Genomic DNA, 22,175 nt, shown 5'->3' on the forward strand with positions numbered 1-22,175 from the left:
CAGGTTCCACAGAACACTACACCAACCATCCAGTCCTGCAGGAGGTGATCAGGACCTGCAGATACGGGTCTCTGAGCATGAAGAACCTTCAACGTCCAGAGCTCTTAATACGTATGAGACAAATTGCAAAAGAGAACACTGGAAAACCTCTGAGGTGTGATTTACTGAAGGAGGCAGCAACAGCAACTCAAACTCCTCAGAGCCTGAAACAAGGAGGAGCAGTCGGTGAGCTGATGAGTCCTGCAGGAGCTGCTGGTAAGAACAAGAAAGATGTTTGATGAAGTGTGCACCAAATATTATTGTGTGGAGTATATACAGTGAAGCTGAGTTGAGTGAACTGGGTTATTGCTGCTCTATTTACAAAAAATAATGGAATACTAAAAATGTAAAACAAAGCATGACAGCCATGATGTTCATGTTCTGACCCTTCACAGGTAAACTGGAGGCTGTTTAAATTACACAGTATTATGAAGGAGTCATCATGCATCAGTGTTCAAACTCTGATAGTTCAAAGTAAATTCATATTACATTTCAGGTAAACAATAATTGTATCATTGAAATAATAATGATGTTGTTTGTTGTGGTTGTTTTACAGAACATGGACTCAGGATGGTTCTTCTTGGACAGAGTGAGGACGAGAAGACGTCTCTGTCAGACTTCATCATGAAGAAGAAAGCTTTTACATCTCAGGGAGAAACTAAGAGATGTGAGGTCGACTACGGAGAGTGGAGGAAAAAAACTTTTACATTAGTGAAAACTCCTTCAGACATCTTCAGTCTGTCTGAGACACGAGTGAAGCTCTTGATGCAGGAGTGTGTGAGTCTTTGTCCTCCTGGACCAAATGTTCTCCTGCTGTTAGTGAATCCTTCTGACTTCACAGAGAAGAACAGACAAACTCTGAAGTTCATCCTGAGTTTGTTTGGTCAAGATGCTTTAAAACACTCGATGGTCATCATCACACATGAGGGGAATGAATCAAGTTCCACTGTGAATCAGCTCCTTACAGACTGTGGAGGAAGACACTACAACATGTCTGAATACAACCACAAGTCATTAATGCAGAAGATTGAGAAGATTGTCCATGAAAACAGAGGAGCCTTCCTCACCTGCAGTGAAGAGACCATCAGACCAAAGTCTGAAGACACTGTGGAAAAGATGAGAGAAGAAGGTTCCAGAAGCTTCACAAAGGAAACGCTGGCTGAAGATCAGAGAGGTGAAGCTGCAGTTCAAGACGTAAATGTCCAAAGACTTCAAGCTGAAAGCAAAGATGTGGAAATGAAACAGACAGGAGGTCAAAATCAGAGCAGAGAGCCTCTCAGGTTGGTGCTGATTGGAAAGACCGGCAGTGGAAAGAGTGCCACTGGAAACACCATTTTAGGGAAGTGTTTTGAGTCCAGAGCCAGTCAGAGATCAGTGACCAAGACTTGCTGTAAATTAACAAGAAAGATTGATGGACGGCCTGTTGCTGTTGTCGACACCCCCGGCCTGTTTGACACGACTCTGTCCAATGATGAAATTCTACAGGAAATTCCAAAATGCATCAACATGTTGTCTCCTGGACCTCATGCGTTCCTGCTGGTGCTGCAGATCGGTCGCTTCACACCGGAGGAGAAAGAAACTGTGAAAATGATCAAGACACTCTTTGGTGAAAATTCAGCAGATTTCATCATTGTTCTGTTCACCAGAGGAGACGATCTGAAGGATCAACCAATTGAAAGGTACATAGAGGAAGAGTGTGATGACTTTGTCAAACACCTGATAGAAGAGTGTGGAGGGAGACACCACGTCTTCAACAACAGAGATGAGACAAACCGTGAACAAGTCAGAGAGCTGCTGAACAAGATTGACACCATGGTGACAGAAAATGGTGGCGGCTGCTACACCACACGGCCAGCAATGGAAAAAGATGTAAAGAAGATTTTGAAAGATGTTGAAGAGCTGAAGGAAGAGAAGGACGACCTTAAAAGAAAACATGAGGAAGAAATTAAAAAGCTGAAAAGAAAAATGGCAGAACAGGCTTCTGAAATGAAACGGGACAGAACACAGACTGAAGCAACGGAAAAAGAAATGACTGACCTTAGACTAAAGATGGAGCAATTGTTGAGAAAACAAGAAAGAGAAATTGCTCAAGTTAATAAAAAAATTAAAAAGAAATGTATCATCCTGTGATGAAGTGTGCAGAGCCAACACTCAGAATTCGTTTTTTCTTGACCTGAAACAAAGGAGGTCCTAGGGCTTGGCGATAAAACAATAAATATAGCTATCGCGATAGACACGTGATCAATATCAATAGAAAATACGTTCAATAGAACGTTCGATAATTTCAATGAACTCCGTCAGAAACAGCTGATCTGCGAGCGGCAAAATACAGTGTGAGGCCCAGTTGCTGGACGAGAGGTTTATGCAGCAACTCTGTTTACTTTCGATGAAAACTAAACTTAATTTCAGACACAGACCGTAGAACCTCCGTATCCCCACGCATTAGCGTAACGTTGCGCTAATGCGTGGGGATATGGAGGTTCTACGGTTGAGAGAATGTAGTGCCAAAAGAAAGGGCGGTCTGACGGAGATGTAAAGCGTAAAGAGATGTAAAGCATTTTTTCTATACAACGTACTCACATTTTTTTAAGGTGGGCCCGTTTTAGGTGGTTAAAATTCGCTTTGCACTGGACCCGTTCACTGCAGTACAAAGCTGAGCGTCTGGGCTGGAGCGGGTCTCTACTTCTCGAAACTGAAGCTGCACTGATCGTTGATTACGGTAGGAAACAGATCGACTATAGATATGTACTTTATATGACCCCACTTCAAAAAACACTAACTATCCCTTTAACATATTGTCAAGCAGCAATGTCAGCTTCTGCATTATTTTGTCTTGAAAATGATTTTTCTTTCTCCAAAAACCTCACCTGTAGTCACAATTTAAAGGGTTATTTTTCAGATTTTACTTATTTCAAATGGGTAAAAAAAGAAAAAATCAATAATTATCAATATCGACTGACATGAAACACTTATATCGTGATAAATTTTTCAGCCCAGCCCTAGGTGGAGCTGTAGATCACAGTTAGGTGTTACATTACTTTGATACTGGACACCTGATGATCTTCTAGTTGTGTAGCTGAACACAGATCATATATTCTTCATTATTAATCATGTGTACATCATCTGACACTGTGAGCGGTTACAGCCTTCATTTTAATCCTGGTTCTTGTGATGAGAGGAACTTCCTGTTATTGTGAACACATCGTCCATGTGAGGCCTGTCATTACAAATACAGTACTGGCTCAGACACAATAATAATATATCTGATAATGAAAACAGATAGTTTTGTCGTATATTGAAAGACTACACTTTACATAATCACTAGATCAGAGAGGGCCAGTCTAACACTGTTATTATGTATTATGGGTTGTCTGTAGTCTGAATGTTGCTTTGTTTTATATCTTTGCGATTGTTGAACTTTGTTGTTATTATCTGTAAAAATGACCAAAGCCTTCTTGACTTTAGTAAAATGTAGTTTGTAAATAATATTTAAAGCCTCGAGGCTTCATTTGACAGGACAGACTGAGAGTGAAGGAGACAGAGAGAGAGAGGATGGGGGCTGGATCGTGAGCTGAGCTTGACTTCGTGGCCTGCCTGAACTAATGCGATGTTCAAACATTATCACTGTCTATTTTGAAAAAGTTGTAAATGATCTGATTTGATCTCCTGTAGGCAGTAGGAAAGGGAGGTGGCTGGGAGAGTGGAGGTGGGCTCGGTGGCTGGATATTTTCCCCCTAACATTAGAAATGAGTTTGATGCTTCTGACAGAGAGGGCAGAAGAGGTAGTAGAGACATAATAAATAGAAGAGTTCCCAGAACCAGTTCAGATGAGAGGCCAGTGACTCAAGCGAGGAGACAAGTTCTGTTAAAAGTCTGGAGTCAGCTGCCATCAGCTGGTCATTAATGATCTCTAACAAGACTGTATAAGGTGGAACACACCTGTTCACTCAGGTTACTGAGATTCAAGGGGGTGTAAACCTGAGCTGTAAATGTTTTATCAAGTATTTTACAGAAATGGTAGATTTGAGATTGTAAGAAAATGATTTAAACTGTTTGGATCTGCAGCTGGTTTCTTCAGGACGACGGAGAGAACAGACAGAGCTGACATCTCTTACTACGTATAGAGTGGTGGAGTCGGGGGTCTAACTGACGGATAGATGATATGGAATTAAGAATGAGGTGAGATATTTCAACGTGGTTTTGCCTCTTTGATGATTATTTGAATCGGGGCGCTGTAGAGGCTAAAATCATCATATGATCAATGTATTGTTTGTTTTTTTACTGCCACTTTCAAATGAAAAAGTGCTAAAATGTAACAATGAAAAAGGAACTGAATCATCAAAAAGATTTCTTATAACTTGATAACATGTTTGCTTTCAGGTCTACACAGCTGTGTGGGAATTTCTTTATTCTGATTAGATCTAATTTGTTAATTGAATTCCTGTAATATGATATCATATTAAAATCCTGTTTTTCTGTTCAGTGTCTGAACTCTTTTTATATCTTCATATCTCTAATAAAAGGAGTTTGAACAGTAAAAGTTTACTGTGCAGACTGGTCTAATGTATCCTCAGATATCTTTAGAGCAGAATAAGAACATCTGATGTGACTTTATGATGCAGATGCTGTCAAAGTTGAGGGAGAATCGAGGAAAGATCAGATAATGTTCATTTATCTCAGTGAAGAAGACTCGAGGACAAGATGCAGCTGAAGGAAACGAGACAGCAGATTAATCATAGAATCAAAAAAGCAACAGAGGATCAGAGAGATTCTCTCTGAACACTCGGCATATTTAGGTTGATGCTTCATTTAGTGGATCCTCTGCTGTGTTGACAGTGTTTGTCCAGCAGGCGGCGCTCTAACATCAATCTGAAGTCAGTTTTAGATCTTCTGCTGCTGATCTGTTTGTTTTTAACTTCTCATCATTTACTGGTTCTACACTTTCTGTCAATGAAAAGCTTAAAGTTTGTTCATATGTTTATGTTAATATTACATAATGACGTCTCAGATAAACATTCTGATTTAAATCAGTGTTATGAAGTGTTTCATTTATAAATGTAAACTTGTTTCTTTGCTTCAAAGTGTAAAATCTGTTTAAACAGACAGAAAGTTTAATGTTGTTAGTTACATCTCATCACTGAGTAAAGTTACAGCTGGTTGAGCTCATTTTAATACTTTTGTGTAGTTAAATCTAAAACACAGCATCATATTTTATACACTGATCTCATGTTTGTGTGTGTAAACTCTACATCTGAAGAGTAACTAGTAACTAAAGTAATCAGATACATGAAGTGGAGTAAAAAGTACAATAGTTGCTTTTGAAATGCAGTGAAGTGGAAATATGAAGTAGCAGAAAACAGACTCAGTATCTGAGAAAACATATTTAGCAGTGGAGGAATGTAACTAAGTACATTTACTCAGTTACTGTTCTTCAGTACAATGTTGGTGTACTTGTACTTTACTTGAGTATTTCTTTACACCACCACTTCCTCCATCAGCCAGTATTTGAAGAGTTACCACTGTTGCAACTCCTCAGTAAGGTGAGTCGCTATTGGCTGTCATAAAATACACCAGAGGTCACTAAATGACATCATTGCCTAATTTGCATAACTGACTATGTGCAGGAGAGGAATAATGTTGTTGGAGACACAAAAAGTGAGTAAAACACCCTTAAAGCTGAAGTCTGTAGTCTGTAACTACTGTGTTGTTATATTTACAAGCCAGGAACTCGATTCACATATTTGAATGTTCCCAATCATCAATATATTGAGATTTACTGAATTTCTCGGTCTGATTCAGAGTATTTGATTCATTCTCACTGTAACATCTCTTCATACTCCATCAGCTGCTTTTCAACACAAATTTAAGCTTGCATTGCAGTTTGTCTCAAAGCTTATATTCTGTTTTTAGTGCTTCATTCTCACCAAACTGTTATGAAGCTTCATTCTCTTCAAATGAGACTTCAAATAAATTAAAGCTGACAATTCAGTTTGGCCAGTTTTTCAACAAACCTACATTATTTCACAGTTTTCAGATATTCTGGACATTATTCAAAGTTTTCACAGCCGGAGATCCACATTTGGCTTCAGCTGGTCAACAGAGAGTACATGTTTAGATGTTTAATGATGTTTACTACAAATTAACTTATTTAAGTGCAAAAGCTGAACATCTCCACCTCTGACTGCAGCTGGGAGGGACTGATACGCTGTGGGTCAGGGAGGGGCCTCAGCAGGACCTGCTGCTCGCTGATAAGAGCAGGAATGATGAGCGCTTTCACATCAGAGTCTCCAAAAGTCTCTAATCACACCAGAAACAGTCACTAGACTTTCCTGACAGTTTCTTACTTTCACTTTCTTCGTCTGTTTGTGTCGCAGCAGAATTCAGCAGGTGAGTGAACTCGAATAAAGAACAAGAAGTCTGAGTCAGATCAATTTATCTGTGTTGTTGGTGGTCAGCAGAGTTCAGAAGTGACCTGCAGAAGGTTCCAGATATATATGATGGACTCACTGACTTCTTAAACCATCGATCCACCCATCAGATGAACAGAACCTTCTCTGGACGGGTCGTGTGAGAACTCCTCGTGTGTTCTGTCAGTGTTTCATGTCCTCAAGTAAACAAACAGGAGAATTAACACGTGCTGATGTTTCTCTCTTCAGGTTCTTAAACCCTGATGTTCCCAGCAGAGTGACATCATGGGGGCCTCATCATCATCTGCTACGTCTGGTAAGACCCTGAACACACCGTCACATATTACACATCATAAAGAACTGAGTCTTCTTTCCTGTTCCTGTGAAGAATCACTATCAGCAGTAGTTGTGTTTAAAACAGAAAACTTACATTCAATGTTGTTCAGTTTCACTATAAATTACATGCAGTGAGTTCTTCACATGAAATTATATCTTCAGTTAACATAATGTTAAATGTGTTAATGTGCAGTGTTCATATAAATTAATTATACGGGGCACCAGCCTGGAATCAGGGACCAATAACAACTGCTCTGTACGGTAGAATAGAATTCATCACCAGCAAAACTGATCAATTATCAATGATACTTTAAAAAAAATAATAATTATCCAACTACAGTGACTATTAAACTAAACACTAGGAAACGTGTGTGTGTGGCAGAGAGAGAGGACTTTAACATCAGTGTGGCGTCGACAGCTGAACACTGTTGTTTCAGTTCAGGTGAACGTGCTGCTTCAACGCGTGTCTGAGTGAACGCCGGCTTGGACACAAAGTCGGACATGGATAAGTCCAAATTTACTGTGTTCCCTAATTCACTGTTTTGTTCTTTCCAGTGGTGGAGCCAAAGATGTCTCCGAGGGCCCCAGTATCAGGTGAGTAACAGGAGAAGAAGAAAACAACAGACAATTACGGGGCAATGATTGTAAAGTCGCCACATTCAGCAACAAACCACGTTTAAAAAACATGCGAATTTATTAATGTTACTTTTGACCAGATTTACAGCAATATTTGTGAACTTTGTGATATGTACTTCTCTTGTAAAAATAAAATGTCAATGTTGAATCTTAATAAAAAAATTCTAAATATTAAATGTTAAATGTATATTTTCTGTGTGCATCAGGAGCATCTGCATCACCTGTGAGGCGCAGCAGCAGCTTTGAATTCCTGCCACCCAGCAGTGAGTTAATCTGAACTGAGTCAGAAACATTCTGTCTGTATTAACATCTACACTCACTGTTTGTAGGTGGTGGATACAAACTCTCATGTTTCATTTAAGTATTTGTGAATTCACATGTTTCAAGTTGATGATGGATGACAGAAATCCACCTTAATGAAACTGTGACTTCCTCATTGATTGTAAATATGATACAAAGTCTTCACTGAGGAGGTTTTTCTAACGCAGTGTTTTCTCTCCAGTGTCTGAGCTGAGGGTGGTTCTGCTGGTTCTCAGAGGAGTTCAGTGGGGAACTTCATACTGGGAGAGACTGAGTTCAACGCTGAAGAAGAACCAGACGGCTGTCTGACAGTCAGAGGACACTTAAAGGAGAAACATATAGTTCTGATCAACAGCCAGGGGCGCGCACCCGTGGGGGATGTGGGTGTTTTAACACTACTGCCAAATGTATACATTTTTTTGGTCTTTATTGACAATGCTAACTTAACACATGTCTAAATGCCTATAAACTACAGCTAATGAAAGAGCTAGCCTTAGCTAACATGGCTAATGTTAGCCCAGCCACCGAAGCCAGTCTGACTAACTGATAGCAGAAACTTTGAGCCAACCAATTATGGCATATTATGTATCTATTATGTAATGTCCTGCAACGTAGATTTTATATTAAGTAATGTATTATTGTGTTCTCCTAATAATTAAAATTTGTCACTATTGTTTTGTTGGTTGGCTCAAAGTTTCTGCTATCGATTAGTCAGACTGGCTACGGTGGCTGGGCTAACATTAGCCACATTAGCTAAGGCTAGCTCTTTCTAGTTTATAGGCAGAAATGTAGACACATTACTTTACTATCATATCGCAAGAGTTCCATGTGTAATTACTGTCTATATGCTTACATCCCAACAACATAACATACATACGTTCCTTTACTTATGGTAATGTGTTAAGTTAGCATTGACAAAATAAATGTATACATTTACGGCAGTACTTGTCGTCACACCAGCCCAGTGGCATTATATCTGCATATTCATCATGGAGCGGTACTCATCCAGCAGTCTCTCAGTGCCATAACAATCTGAAGCGGCACATAACGTCGTGTGTCGGTGGAAAAACAGCAGCATACCACACTGACTATCTGTATGTCTATAAGATAGATATAAAAAAAAGGGGTAGGTCTCGATAAGTTCACACTTCCTTTCTGCTCCTTTTCAGACATTAAGTGTTTGCTTGATTGTTTGTTTGCTTTTCTCTGGTGGGCTTTGGTGATTTTGTTGTATGCATGATGTTTTCAAAGCTTGTTTTTTTATTGTCTTATTTTGTCTTTTAACATGTCCAAATAAACATTTTTCAATTGAATACATCCCATCACTGTGTAAAGTTACAGCTGGTTGAGCTCATTTTAAATACTTTTGTGCAGTTAAATCTAAAACACAGCGTCATATTTTACACACTGATCTCATGTTTGTGTGTGTAAACTCTACATCTGAAGAGTAACTAGTAACTAAAATAATCAGATACATGAGCAAAAAGTAAAATATTTGCGTCTGAAATGGAAAGTGGAAATATGAAATAGCAGAAAACAGACTCAGTATTTGAGAAAATGTATTTAGCAGTTGAGGAACGTAACTAAGTACATTTACTCAATTACTGTTCTTCAGTACAATGTTGATGTACTTGTACTTTACTTGAGTATTTCTTTACACCACCATTTCCTCCATCAGCCAGTATTTGAAGCGTTACCACTGTTGCAACTCCTCAGTAAGGTGAGCTGCTATTGGCTGTCCTAAAAGTTGTTAAATTCAAGATTCAAAAGGGTTTATTGTCATTCCAGCCATATACTCAGTACACAGTTAACGTTTCCCAAGAAGCTGAGATGCAAACAAACAACAACAACAACAACAACAACACCAATACCAAATGCTACATTTAACTGCGAGAGTAGTGCAAAAATACTTATAAAGTGACTGTGTATAATTATTATTATAATTTACATGTTGCAAACTCTGGGGTTTAGCTGTTTATGGCTACTGGTTAGCAAAAGTGTCTTTCAAGTGAGTGGGCAGTTATAATACCGTTAGTTTGTGTTCAGGAGCTCTGAAGTGGTTGAACTGGTTTAGAGACAAAACGTTACTCATGCTTCAGTAAAGGCAGCAGGTGATGATTACCTGGTAACTCCATCTGTCGAGATTTGAGGAATGTTGTTTGTTTCTCTGATAGATACATAGATAGATAGATAGATAGATAGATAGATCTTCACTGTCAGTGTCCCTTAGCAAAAAGTAGTTTATTCAAGTGTACTACAAGTATACTTATTTTATACTAAAACTGAGGCAGTATACTTGAAGTGTACTTTTTATATACTACATTTTATATACTTAAGAAAAGTATAGTGAAGTATACTTGGTTTATACTGAAAAGTATAAAGAATAGCCTAAGACTAAGTACATTAATACTTAGACTTATACTTTAATACTAAAGCTTATACTTGTACTTTAGTATACTGTGGACTGTGGCACAAAGACTCTTGGGTATTCTGTTGTTGTTGGTGTAATTATGGTTTGTGAATGTGTTTGTGAATAAGATGATGTGTAAGACGGTTGCAGGTTAATTGACATCCTTGTTCTGTGATTAAATTGTGTCAAATTAACAAGATGATAAAAATGTTGGCACCGTGAGTGAAAGGGTGTTTTCTGGGAGAGACTTCCTGTCTGTTTAAATGTGGACATGTATGGTGATAAATGGTGAGTTTCTTGCTAGAGCTTGCAACATTACAAGTTCTAATACTTACAATATTTTAATGTAATCACAGAAAAGGTTTAGTTGTGCAACACTTAATTTAGCAGAGTAAAAATGTTTCTCACTACACACATGTGCTTTGAGGCATTACCCCTGTTATAAAACTTACATGTTAATAAACTAAAATGTGGACTAGAAGTATATACTTAGTACACTAGTAGTATATAGATGAGTGTAGTTGTTGTATACTTGAAAGTGTACTTCTGTAAACTTAAAATGACCTTATAAAGTATACTTAAAGTATACTTTTATAAACTTAAAATGTTCCAATTTAGTCCGAAGAAGTATTAAATTAGTATACTTTCTAGTATGCTACAAGTACATGGTCCTAGTATACTTGATATACTTATACTCAAGCATACTTCATAAAATGAAGTTCAAGTATACTACTTTTTGCTAAGGGGTACATTGTACAACAAAATTGAGATGCAACTCCTTATTAGTGCAAATTATTTATAAAAACATAAAAGCATTGATACAGATAAGTCAGACACACAGATTCTTTTAATTGCATTCAGTGATACTTCTGCTCTCAGGTAAAAACTGTGCTTGAACCTGTTTGTCCAGCGTTTTATTGTCCTGTATCTTCTGCCAGAGGGCAGCAGTTCAAAGAGCTCATGTCCGGTGTGTGATGGTCTCTGAGGATGTTTGAGGGTTTTTAAGGCACCTGGCACTGTACAGTTCATCTCGGGAGGAGAGAGAGCAGCCAGAGATCTACTTGACGGTGTTGTTGACCCTCTGGAGTGCTGACACACCACACACACAGACATGCAGTGTGTCAACACTCTCTACTGAGCAGTGGTAGAATGACACAAGCAGTTTTTGTGACCGATGGTTCTTTCTGAGGAGTCTCAGAAAGTGAAGTCTCTGCACTGTCACTGTAATTCAGTTGTATGGGTCAGAAATAGAACAATCAGGGATCATGTTGTTGTTGATACTTTAAATGCACCATCTTGGTTATCCGGCGTCCTCTGTTACCGTGGTTACAGGTAACAGCCTCCTCTGTGGGAGGGGCTTAGAAGGCAGAGAGGAAGAAGAACTGACCTGGGAGCTGTGTCATTCTAATAGTCTGGTTAAGTCCACTTTATTCTTAAAACTTAAATATGTTTAGATGTTTAATGATGTTTACTACAAATGAACTTGTCTTAGTGCAATGATTTATTTTAGACAAAGAACATTTGACATTTACATCAGCCAGATGCGGCTTCGCGCATGCGCGTTTCGCAGTCTGACGGCAGCTGGGAGGGACTGATGCACGAGGACTGGGCCGCCTGTGAGCGCTTTGGGTCGGGGAGGGGCCACGGCAGCACCCGCTGCTCGCTGAGAGAGCCTCCAAAAGTCTCCAGTCACACCAGAAGAGTCACTAGAAGGGTCCGAAAACTCGCTAAATAGCGACAAACTCGTTAAGTTGGCAACACTGAGCGTGACATCGCATCAGACTCCTCCCTTCCTCTCAGTTTCTTACTTTCACTTTCTTCGTCTGTTTGTGACACAGCAGAATTCAGCAGGTGAGTGAACTCGAATAAAGAACAAGAAGTCTGAGTCAGATCAGTTTATCTGTGTTGTTGGTGGTCAGCAGAGTTTAGAAGTGACCTGCAGAAGGTTCCACATTTATATGATGAACTCATTAAGTTATTAAACCATCGATCCGCCTCCTTCCCGTCCGGATCTGTAGCCGGGTCCCGTCAGATGAACAGAACCTTCTCTGGACGGGTCGTGTGAGAGCTCCTCGTGTGTTCTGTTGGTGTTTCGTGTCTTCACTTCTCTCTGAAATGAGCAGATTTACTGAGACGACTGTGACAGATGTTTCTGGAACATTTGGACCGAGCTGAGCTGTCGACGCTATTTTAAGCCCGTGACGTCAGAGGACATGTGGTACCGTCTCAGAGCAGAACTCCGTGTTTGTGTCTTCAGAACTTAGTTTAGCTGATGTTGGACAGACATTCAGTCCGGAGACACCCAGCGGCGCCTCCTCCTCAGGCTGACCCGGTGTGGGCAGCAGGAGGACGGTCAGCAGTGTTGGCAGATATCGTGAGAGAAACAAGCAAGCGGGCCTATGGAAACAAGCCCAAAACAAGCGACTTCTCCGTTCGTGGTAAAAAAAAAAAAAAAAGAAAGAAAAAAAGAGAGAGAGATTATTACACTTTGCACACACACAAATATCAACCTGAATCCAGAAATATCATCGTATTTCTTACTGTTTTTATATGTTATGACCCTTTTTTGTTTTAGCTCCAGGATTTCAAATCAATATGACATGCAATACAATAGGAAGAGGAACACTTTAACAACAAGCCCAAAAACCCGCAACCCGCGACTACCAATATTGATAAGCGACTCTACAGAAAAACAAGCCCAAAGTCGCTTATAATAAGCGGACTTGGCAACTGTGACGGTCAGCTGCCTCCCAGAACCTCCGCTGCTCTGGAGCCGGACCGAGGGACCGTCAACAAATTACCTGCTGTTTGATTTACACAGAAACTGTGTGTCGTCACGCTGACGTCATGATATTAGCAGTGTTGGGGAAGCTACTTTGCAAGTTCACTTGTAAAACTACATGTAGTTCAGCCTGAATTCATTATAATGATCGTTAAATAAATCAACATATGGTTTATATGAAACAAAATATAATAGCCTACAAAAAATTCACATGCCAGCAGAATTATGCCTCTCAACTCAAGTTTTATTAAGAACAAAAGCTGACATGTTTGGTCAACATCACAGGAACTTCAGAGGCACCAGAACTAGATGCCCGGGCAGAACCGCCTGTTGATACGACACGTGAGCAGTCTCTCAGTTTCTCTCAGTTTCTCTCAAGTGTTAATCAGACTGCCGGTTCCGTTTCCGGTCACTTAAATGATTTGCATTTTGTTTGGACTCATCTGGATACTTCACAAAGGCTTCCACATCATCCACTTAGTCATCTTTCTTCTTTGGGAAGAATGAAGTGAGGTCATGCTCCAATATGGCCGTGGTTGGGCTGGTGCGTTCAGGGACCCATCAGGGGCAGCAGGAGGGTTGTCCATGATGTGCTTGTGATATATGAGCGCTGCCTTCATGACACAAAGACCCGCCCACTCTGTGAAGCATTTGAGTGCTGCCAGGGCGAGCCAATTATAGGCCAAAATTGTAGTTTGTAAATGATGGTTAGGGTAGTTAAACAACAAAAAATGACCCAAAAAGTAGTTGAAATACTTACTCAGCACAAAATATGAATGTAGTTTAACTACCAGCAAGTTACAGCAAATTGTAGTTCAGCTATGTAGTTCAAGTCTCCCCAACACTGGATATTAGGGACAATTATGATGAAAACAATACTAAACTGATTTCATGCAGCACACTCACTTTGACTGCTGATGTGTTCTGTATTTGTTTTATTGTAATATTTTAATAAGATAATGTTTTGTTTTTTTCCAACAGCTTCCATGTCATGTGACCCACTGACTCCAAACCAACACCACAGTTGCTGTGTCTCAGTTCAGGGTCTGCGTCCTGCGGAGGAACATTTGAGGGCCAATGCCGCGTCACAACGCAGCGCAAAGGTTGTCCCAAATCAAATGCTCCTCCTTTTCCCGCTTTCTGGAGGACGCAGCCTCACATATCCCAAATTCATAGCGCGCAGAAGAGAAGAAATAAGTAATGAATAATGGCGACCTCAAGTGGTGCAGATCTCTCATTTAAATGTAAGTATTGGGTCTATACTCGATTTTTACTCATTTGAACATCCAACACCAGATATGTGAAACTTAAAGGGACATTAAACCTCAAATGTCAGTTAAAATACATTGTAATGCTCAGCTTGATGCATTTGGAAATAAAGCTTTAAAAGCTTTTATTCTCAACCATTAGACGTTCAGAGGTTGATTTATATTTTATATCTTATTGTGACTGTTGAGATGTTAGAGACTCGTTTTACTGCATGAACAGAAACGGACCAGGATGAACAGATTCAGATCAGACTGCTTTATTTCCAGACAGTAACACTGTAAAAGTCTAGTTAAACGTTTGAATTGAATAAAGAGCGAAGTTTATGATTATCCTCATGATGATTACATTTTTTTGCTGTATTAGAACTCTTTTGTTTGTTGACGTAACACAAAACATCTTTTACATTTCATCATGTTTTAGGGAGCAAACAGAGAAGCTTCATCACTGTCCGAGGTCAGAACAACATTTGTTCACAGAGCGAAACATCCCGCCGGCTGGATGGAAGTAAGGCAATAATAAATAATACATAATATATAATAAATATAAAATAATAAATAATAAATAGCCCATGTGTCAGTCCTGATGTCACACATCTCTGCATCCCTGTGTTCATGTGATCTTGTGTTGACCTTTTCTGTTGCTTCTCTCGCGTTCAGAACAGTTCTGGAAACAACAGGTCTGCAGGAGAAGGTCGAATCCAGCACCGATGTCCACTGCTTATATCCAGGGACAGCAGAGGGTCAGCGGGAGGCCCAGCGCTGCTACTGGGTCCTGGTTTGTCCTCATGGATGAGGTGTTAGGACAGAGGCCTTCCACTGCCCCCCCTGTCCTAACTGCCTCCATCCCTGAGGACACACCAGGGCCAAGTGACCAGGAGGAGGATGAAGACGATGAGGAGGAGGAGAGGCAGCCAGGGCCGAGGAGGAAGAGGAGGAGGAGGGAGGATGAAGGAGGACATGATGCTGCAGAGAGGATGGAGAGGCTCTTCTCTGCTCCAGAGGACAATCCTTACATTATTTCTGTTGTTATTTAGTTAATGTATGGGTTCTTTTTAAATGATTTGTTCATAATTGTTCATTTTATATTAATTTATGAAATAAAATATTTTTGTATTGTTACACGTTGTCTATTCCATTCAGTATTTACAGCTTAAGTACAATTTATAACAGCAAACAGCATCAAGTGCTACTTTTCAGGGACAACAAGGGATTGAATGTTTTCTTTTATTATGAAGGTCTTAACATTTACAACTATTTACAAAGTTACAGCATAAATAACTATTTACAGATTATTATTCACTATTAACAAAAACAATTATTAAAAACAATATTAAAACAGTTACAGATGATGTACAGTGACAGGCTGAGCAGGAGTCCCTGCAGTGCTGCTGGGCTGGATGGTGTCAGTGGGACATCATCTGGGTCGGTACTCAGGGTGTTTGGGGGTCCAGTCTCCTCTGTCCACCACATCCTCCATCAACTGGGTCTGCAGTTCTGACTCCATCCACGGCTGCCAGGTCATTAAGAATGTTTTAAGAAAGAGGCAAGAATTATAATTTCATAATATAATTATAATAATTAATCATTACAACATCAAAACTATCTACCAAACACTTTAAATAGGAATAATGCCTTTAAAATCTAAAATTATAACCATGTGTGGTGATCAGCAGTTTATATGTCAGCATTAACGTAATGTATCGGTATGTTAATAACCCCAAACTGTTAGCTAGCTAATAATGATAATATTGATAACATTACTGTGGGTTCAATAACAGGTTTACCTCTCCACGGTCCTCTCAGCCGGAGATAAACCAGCTGCTTCTCCTCTTCCTCCACAAGCAGGAGGGTTAAAAAGGAAATAAGGAATTCCTGAAGCTCAAACAGATCTGACAGTCAAACTTTACTCTTCTTGTCACTTTCGCGGACCTGGGCTGCAGAAATGTTTGCGGAATGTTTCGCCCTGTGAACAAATGTTGTTCTGACCTCGGACAGTGATGAAGCTCTCTGTTTGCTCCCTAAAACATGATGAAATGTAAAAGATGTTTTGTGTTACGTCAACAGACAAAAGAGTTCTAATACAGCAAAAAATATAATCATCATGAGGATAATCATAAACGTCGCTCTTTATTCAATTCAAATGTTTAACTAGACGTTTATAGTTTACAGTCTGGAAATAAAGCAGCCTGATCTGAATCTGTTCATCTTGGTCTGTTTATGTACATGAAGTAAAACTAGTCACTAACATCTCCACAGTCACAATAACATATAAGATATAAATCATCCTCTGAACGTCTAATGTTTGAAAGTAAAAGCTTTTAAGGCTTTATTTCCAAAGGCATCAAGCTGAGCATTACAACCTATTTTGACTGAAATGTGGAGGTTTTAAGGTCTCTTGAAGTTTAACATATCTGGCGTTGGATGTTCAAATGAGTAAAAACCGAGTATAGACCCAATACTTACATTTAAATGACAGATCTGCGCCACTTGAGGTCGCCATCTTCTTTCTCTCTTTCTTTCTTTCTTTATCGGGCACGCAAAGAATCTTGGGATATGTGAGGCCACGAAGGATCGTTTCAATGCGTCCTCCAGAAAGTGAGAAAAGAAGGAGCATTTGAATTGGGACAACCTTCGCAAGGCGTTGTGACATAATTGGCTTTCAAATGCTCCTTCGAAGGATGCAGACCTGAACTGAGACACAGAAAATGTGTCACTACACAGCTCACATAGGACACACCAACATAACTAAGTAGTTGTAGAACAACATGTTTTTACAGGTTTGGGATGTTTGTTTATTGTCAGGAGAATTACGAAAAAGAAACATATGCAACTAAGATTAAATGTGCATATAAAAGAGAAGAAGCAGTGAAATGTAATTAAAGTAGTAATAGTAGAAGCTGATGTTGTTGTTAGTAGTATTAAGAATCAGAGTCAGCTTTATGGATCCAGTCAGTCTGGGTTGAAGGAATCTGACTCCAGTTTCTAGCAGCTCTCCAAACTTAACAACATGAAGCTGCATCAGACGAGATAAAACAGGTAAACAAAGAGGAGAATTAACACGTGCTGATGTTTTCTCTCTTCAGGTTCTTAAACTCTGATGTTCCCAGCAGAGTGACATTATGGGGGCCTCATCATCTGCTACGTCTGGTAAGACTCTGAACACACTCAGTGTGTTTACATGCACAGCTTAGTCAGATTACAGCCATAGTTCGACTCTGCTACTCAATCAGACAACTGCAGTTATCCGAGTATACATGCTGGTGAGAAAATCGGATTATTGTCCGGAGCATGTCATACCCGGTACGCTAGGTGGCGCTGTACCCATTTCAACTAGTGGTAACAGAAACACCTCCGGCTGACCTCTTTACGTCACCAGCAACAACAAACTGCCTCGACATTCCAGAAAGATGGCGTACGAAGAGCGAGACGAAGCTACATCTTTGTACATTTCATATATGGTGTACATGATAATTACACAAACTAGATGCACAGTGGCGCTCTTTGTTGCGGATATTTCGGAGGAAAGACGCCGTCGTCCTTCTACTTCCGGCTCACGGCCCTGGGGAAAAAATCTCGCGCCTGCGCAGAAAGCCACGTATGCATGCAGGAGTAATGTGACTATCAATCAATAATCTGGGTGCTTTAATCTGATCTGGTCCGATTTTAGTCAGACTAAGATGTATACATGCATCTTAAAAATCCCATCATAGTCGGACTAACACAGTAATTCGATTTTCTTGATTCTCATGTAAACACACTGAGTGTCACATATTACACATCATAAAGAACTGTGTCTTCTTTCCTGTTTTTGAGAAGAATCACTATCAGCAGTAGTTGGAAACTTTCATTCAGTCTTCTTTTAATTAAACTAGTGCAGTGCCCGTAAGAAAAGTGTATTCCTATAAAAAAGTGGGAGGTTAAGGAGCTTTTTCATGGATGGCCAAATGAGGCTGTGTTTGAAGGTGGGACGTCAGGGATATTTAGGTTTGTTGTGAAATCCGATATTCCAGGGTATAATTGGCTGTTTTTGACTATTTTTGATTTTGCCATTATATTTCATCTTAAAAGCTATTAGCTTGGTGTCATTATTTTCAGCACAACCTCACATGTGTGACTGTACAGTTATTTTTTTTATTTTGACATACTGTATTAACACAATGGACCTAAAATAAAAAAAAAAAAACATGAAATCCGAGTAGAAAAAGTTAGATTTTTTTACTGTGACAACCACAAATATGTTTAACAAACCATTTTTTAAAATTTTTTTTTTTACTTATAATGCAAATATAAATTGTTGTTTATCTAAATTTGTGCATACATTTAAAAAATTTACAAAGTTACGGTATATGTAACTATTTACATTTAAATGCAGGCAATGCTCAGGTCTGCCTGTGCTCCTTCCAGCTGAATGAAGAGCTGCACTGCCTGCTCCACATTCAGCTTCTCCTCATTATTCTGACTCATTAACGAAAAACCGACTCCACTACACACTAAACACACTACACCAAACACTACATAACACACTAACTACACACTCCAAACACGCTAAATGTCACAAATCTCTCAACTCTCACACAAACCGACCGTCGTTGCATGTCAATCATCCGCCTAGGTCCCGCCCACAACTCCCTGTTCCTCAACAACCAAACTTGCTGCTTGGACACTTTCGTGACAAAAGCCCGTTTTTACCGTTTTTTTATCCTGCACCAGACACAAAGCAAACGTGACGGCAATGTTCGCGAAAAAGCGTGGCGGACATTATTTACCCTAAGTCCAGTTTTGGACGTGCCGATGCTTCCGATCCGTCGCTTCGGCAGGTGGGCCGTGTAGCTAGCTGCTAGCTAGCCGCTAGCTACACACAGATCCACAGATTCCGATTCCACTTTGTTGTCCGCGCGTCTCCGGATCTCCTCAGACTCGTTTAATCTCATTAATCCACAACAGTCAGTTTAGATGCACAGAACAGAACAGGACCGAACCGCGGGCAAAATCCCGGTCCAGCTCGCGCCGCTGCAGGTATAAATCTGCTTGTTTCTTAAGGTGGGGGGTCGCGGTGGGCTCTGCAGTGAGTGGCTCTGGTGCGTGCGTGGCTGGTGTGCAGTGATTGGCGCTGGTGCGCACGTGACTGTAGTGGCTCCGGTGGACAATGCTTGTGGAATTTGTAAAGCGTTTATGAAATCATTTATTAACGGTATCATTGCAGTCCAAACAAATGCGAAATAGCACACCCTTGAACCACGCAGCAGCCATGTTGAAACTCTCAGGTCAATCTGATCCTGATCCGCAGAGATATTTGAGGAACACAAACACACACACACACACACACACACACACACAGACAGAGGTTACTTGCTTTTATAGAGAGATTAGTGAAATAATGTTGCTGCCATTATGAACATGTAATAATTCACTGTTTTCTTCTTTTTAGTGGCGGAGTCAAAGATCTGTGAGAGGGCCCCAGTAGCACGTGAGTAACAGGAGGAAAAAATAGGAAGTAACAAGAGAAGAAGAAAAGAACGGACAATTATGGGGCAGTGACTGTAAAGTCGCCACATTTAGCAACAAACCACGTTTAAAAAACATGTGAATTTGTTAAAGTTACTTAGCAGTTAGCAGTAGTTGTGTATGAAACAGAACACTTTCATTCAGTGTTGTTCAGTTGCACTATAAAAGTCTGCAGGTCTATCAGGGTTTTTAAAAACAGCAACAGTCTCCTTTTAATTAAAGTAGTGAAATCATGTTGCTGCCATTATGAACATGTACTAAATGCCTTCAGAGTGTTCAGCAGCACCACAGGAGGTTACAATAAATGAATTACACGCAGTGAGTTCTTTACATGAAATTATACCTTCAGTTAACATAATGTTAAATGTGTTAATGTGCAGTGTTCCTATAAATTAATTCTACCGAGCACCAGCCTGGCATCAGGGACCAATAATAACTGCTCTGTATGGTAGAATAGAATTCATCACCAGCAAAACTGATCAATAATCAATTATACTTTAGTGTTCAGCATCGCTTTCTTCAGTGTTGACATTAACCCCGTGCTTGTTGTTTTACTTGTTGATCTGACATATTGAGGTAAGCTTAAAGTTCCTTGTCTTTATGTTTAATGCTTTACTCGTGTGTGTGAGCTGGTCTGGATATGAAGTGCCATCAGCGAGAAAAAGTACAACTTTAGTTTATAAAGTTATAAGACGGCCATCTGCCATCTTCTGCGTTTCTAAGCGTCACTTCAGTGCATCCATAGCACAAAATAATACAGTGTTAGAGAGAACACACAGGCCTCTCTCCTCCTCCTGTTTTGTCCTCTCATCTCGTCTCATTTCATAAAAACAACAAAGATTGGGCATCAGCGGTGATGTTTCAGCAGTGGAGGTGCATAAAGGAGCTAGCTACTAGCTAGCAGCTAGCTACACACGAACTTCCACAGATTCCGATTCCACTTTGTTGTCCGCGCGTCTCCGGATCTCCTCAGACTCGTTTAATCTCATTAATCCACAACAGTCAGTTTAGGTGCACAGAACAGAATAGAACGGGACCGAACCACCAGCAAAATCCCGGTCCAGCTCGCGCCGCTGCAGGTATAAATCTGCTTGTTTCTTAAGGTGGGGGGTCGCGGTGGGCTCTGCAGTGATTGGCTCTGGTGCGCACGTGACTGTAGTGGCTCCGGTGAACAATGCACGTGGAATTTGTAAAGCATTTATGAAATCATTTATTAACGGTATCATTGCAGTCCAAACAAATGCGAAATAGCACACCCTTGAACCACGCAGCAGCCATGTTGAAACTCTCAGGTCAGTCTGATCCTGATCCGCAGAGATATTTGAGGAACACAAACACACACACACACACACACACACACACAGACACACACACACACACACACACAGACAGACAGAGGTTACTTGCTTTTATAGAGAGATTAGTGAAATAATGTTGCTGCCATTATGAACATGTAATAATTCACTGTTTTCTTCTTTTTAGTGGCGGAGTCAAAGATCTGTGAGAGGGCCCCAGTAGCACGTGAGTAACAGGAGGAAAAAATAGGAAGTAAAACAAGAGAAGAAGAAAAGAACGGACAATTATGGGGCAGTGACTGTAAAGTCGCCACATTTAGCAACATACCACGTTTAAAAAACGTGAATTTGTTAATGTTACATAGCAGTTAGCAGTAGTTGTGTATGAAACAGAACACTTTCATTCAGTGTTGTTCAGTTGCACTATAAAAGTCTGCAGGTCTATCAGGGTTTTTAAAAACAGCAACAGTCTCCTTTTAATTAAAGTAGTGAAATCATGTTGCTGCCATTATGAACATGTACTAAATGCCTTCAGAGTGTTCAGCAGCACCACAGGAGGTTACAATAAATGAATTACACGCAGTGAGTTCTTTACATGAAATTATACCTTCAGTTAACATAATGTTAAATGTGTTAATGTGCAGTGTTCCTATAAATTAATTCTACCGAGCACCAGTCTGGCATCAGGGACCAATAATAACTGCTCTGTATGGTAGAATAGAATTCATCACCAGCAAAACTGATCAATAATCAATTATACTTTAGTGTTCAGCATCGCTTTCTTCAGTGTTGACATTAACCCCGTGCTTGTTGTTATACTTGTTGATCTGACATATTCAGGTAAGCTTAAAGTTCCTTGTCTTTATGTTTAATGCTTTACTCGAGTTCAACATCACTGGCATTAATGGAATCATTAGAAGTAATCACTAACGCCATAGAAAATAAACAATATGCAATTGGAATATTCATTGATCTTAAGAAAGCCTTTGACACAATCAATCATGACATATTAATCAATAAACTGGAACGGTACGGGATCAGGGGGATAGTTTTGCACTGGGTTGAGAGTTATTTAAAGGGCCGGAGTCAATTTGTGAAGTTGGGAGACTATAGCTCATCGTGCTTGGACATTGCCTGTGGCGTCCCCCAGGGGTCAGTGCTGGGTCCCAAACTGTTTATTCTATATATAAATGATAT

At 39.9% G+C, this 22,175-nt stretch overlaps 2 protein-coding genes and 1 long non-coding RNA gene across 3 annotated transcripts in view; all 3 read left to right on the forward strand.

Moving 5' to 3' along the window:
* Positions 1-712: 712 nt before the first annotated feature.
* LOC115577802 (GTPase IMAP family member 9-like) lies at positions 713-1,959 on the forward strand (the record flags this gene model as incomplete). The annotated part of the gene is made up of 1 exon (XM_030410684.1): positions 713-1,959. A coding segment is annotated over exon 1 (1,155 nt), but the record flags the coding sequence as incomplete, so codon positions are not given.
* Positions 1,960-6,264: 4,305 nt separating this feature from the next.
* The window catches only part of LOC115577805 (uncharacterized), a 53,113-nt gene continuing 37,202 nt past the window's right edge, over positions 6,265-22,175 (forward strand). The window contains exons 1-4 of the mRNA XM_030410688.1: positions 6,265-6,606; positions 6,696-6,762; positions 7,338-7,376; positions 7,625-7,681. Of these exons, the coding sequence (XP_030266548.1) occupies positions 6,732-6,762; positions 7,338-7,376; positions 7,625-7,681 (127 nt within the window). The 5' untranslated portion in view covers positions 6,265-6,606; positions 6,696-6,731. The remainder of the gene's footprint in view (positions 6,607-6,695; positions 6,763-7,337; positions 7,377-7,624; positions 7,682-22,175) is intronic.
* On the forward strand, positions 11,518-19,623 carry LOC115577807 (uncharacterized). The gene is made up of 3 exons (XR_003983282.1): positions 11,518-11,979; positions 17,262-17,325; positions 19,607-19,623. It is a non-coding gene; the product is annotated as an uncharacterized LOC115577807 (long non-coding RNA).

The sequence above is a fragment of the Sparus aurata genome, unplaced genomic scaffold (assembly GCF_900880675.1).
Source record: "Sparus aurata unplaced genomic scaffold, fSpaAur1.1, whole genome shotgun sequence".
Lineage (NCBI taxonomy): Eukaryota > Metazoa > Chordata > Actinopteri > Spariformes > Sparidae > Sparus > Sparus aurata.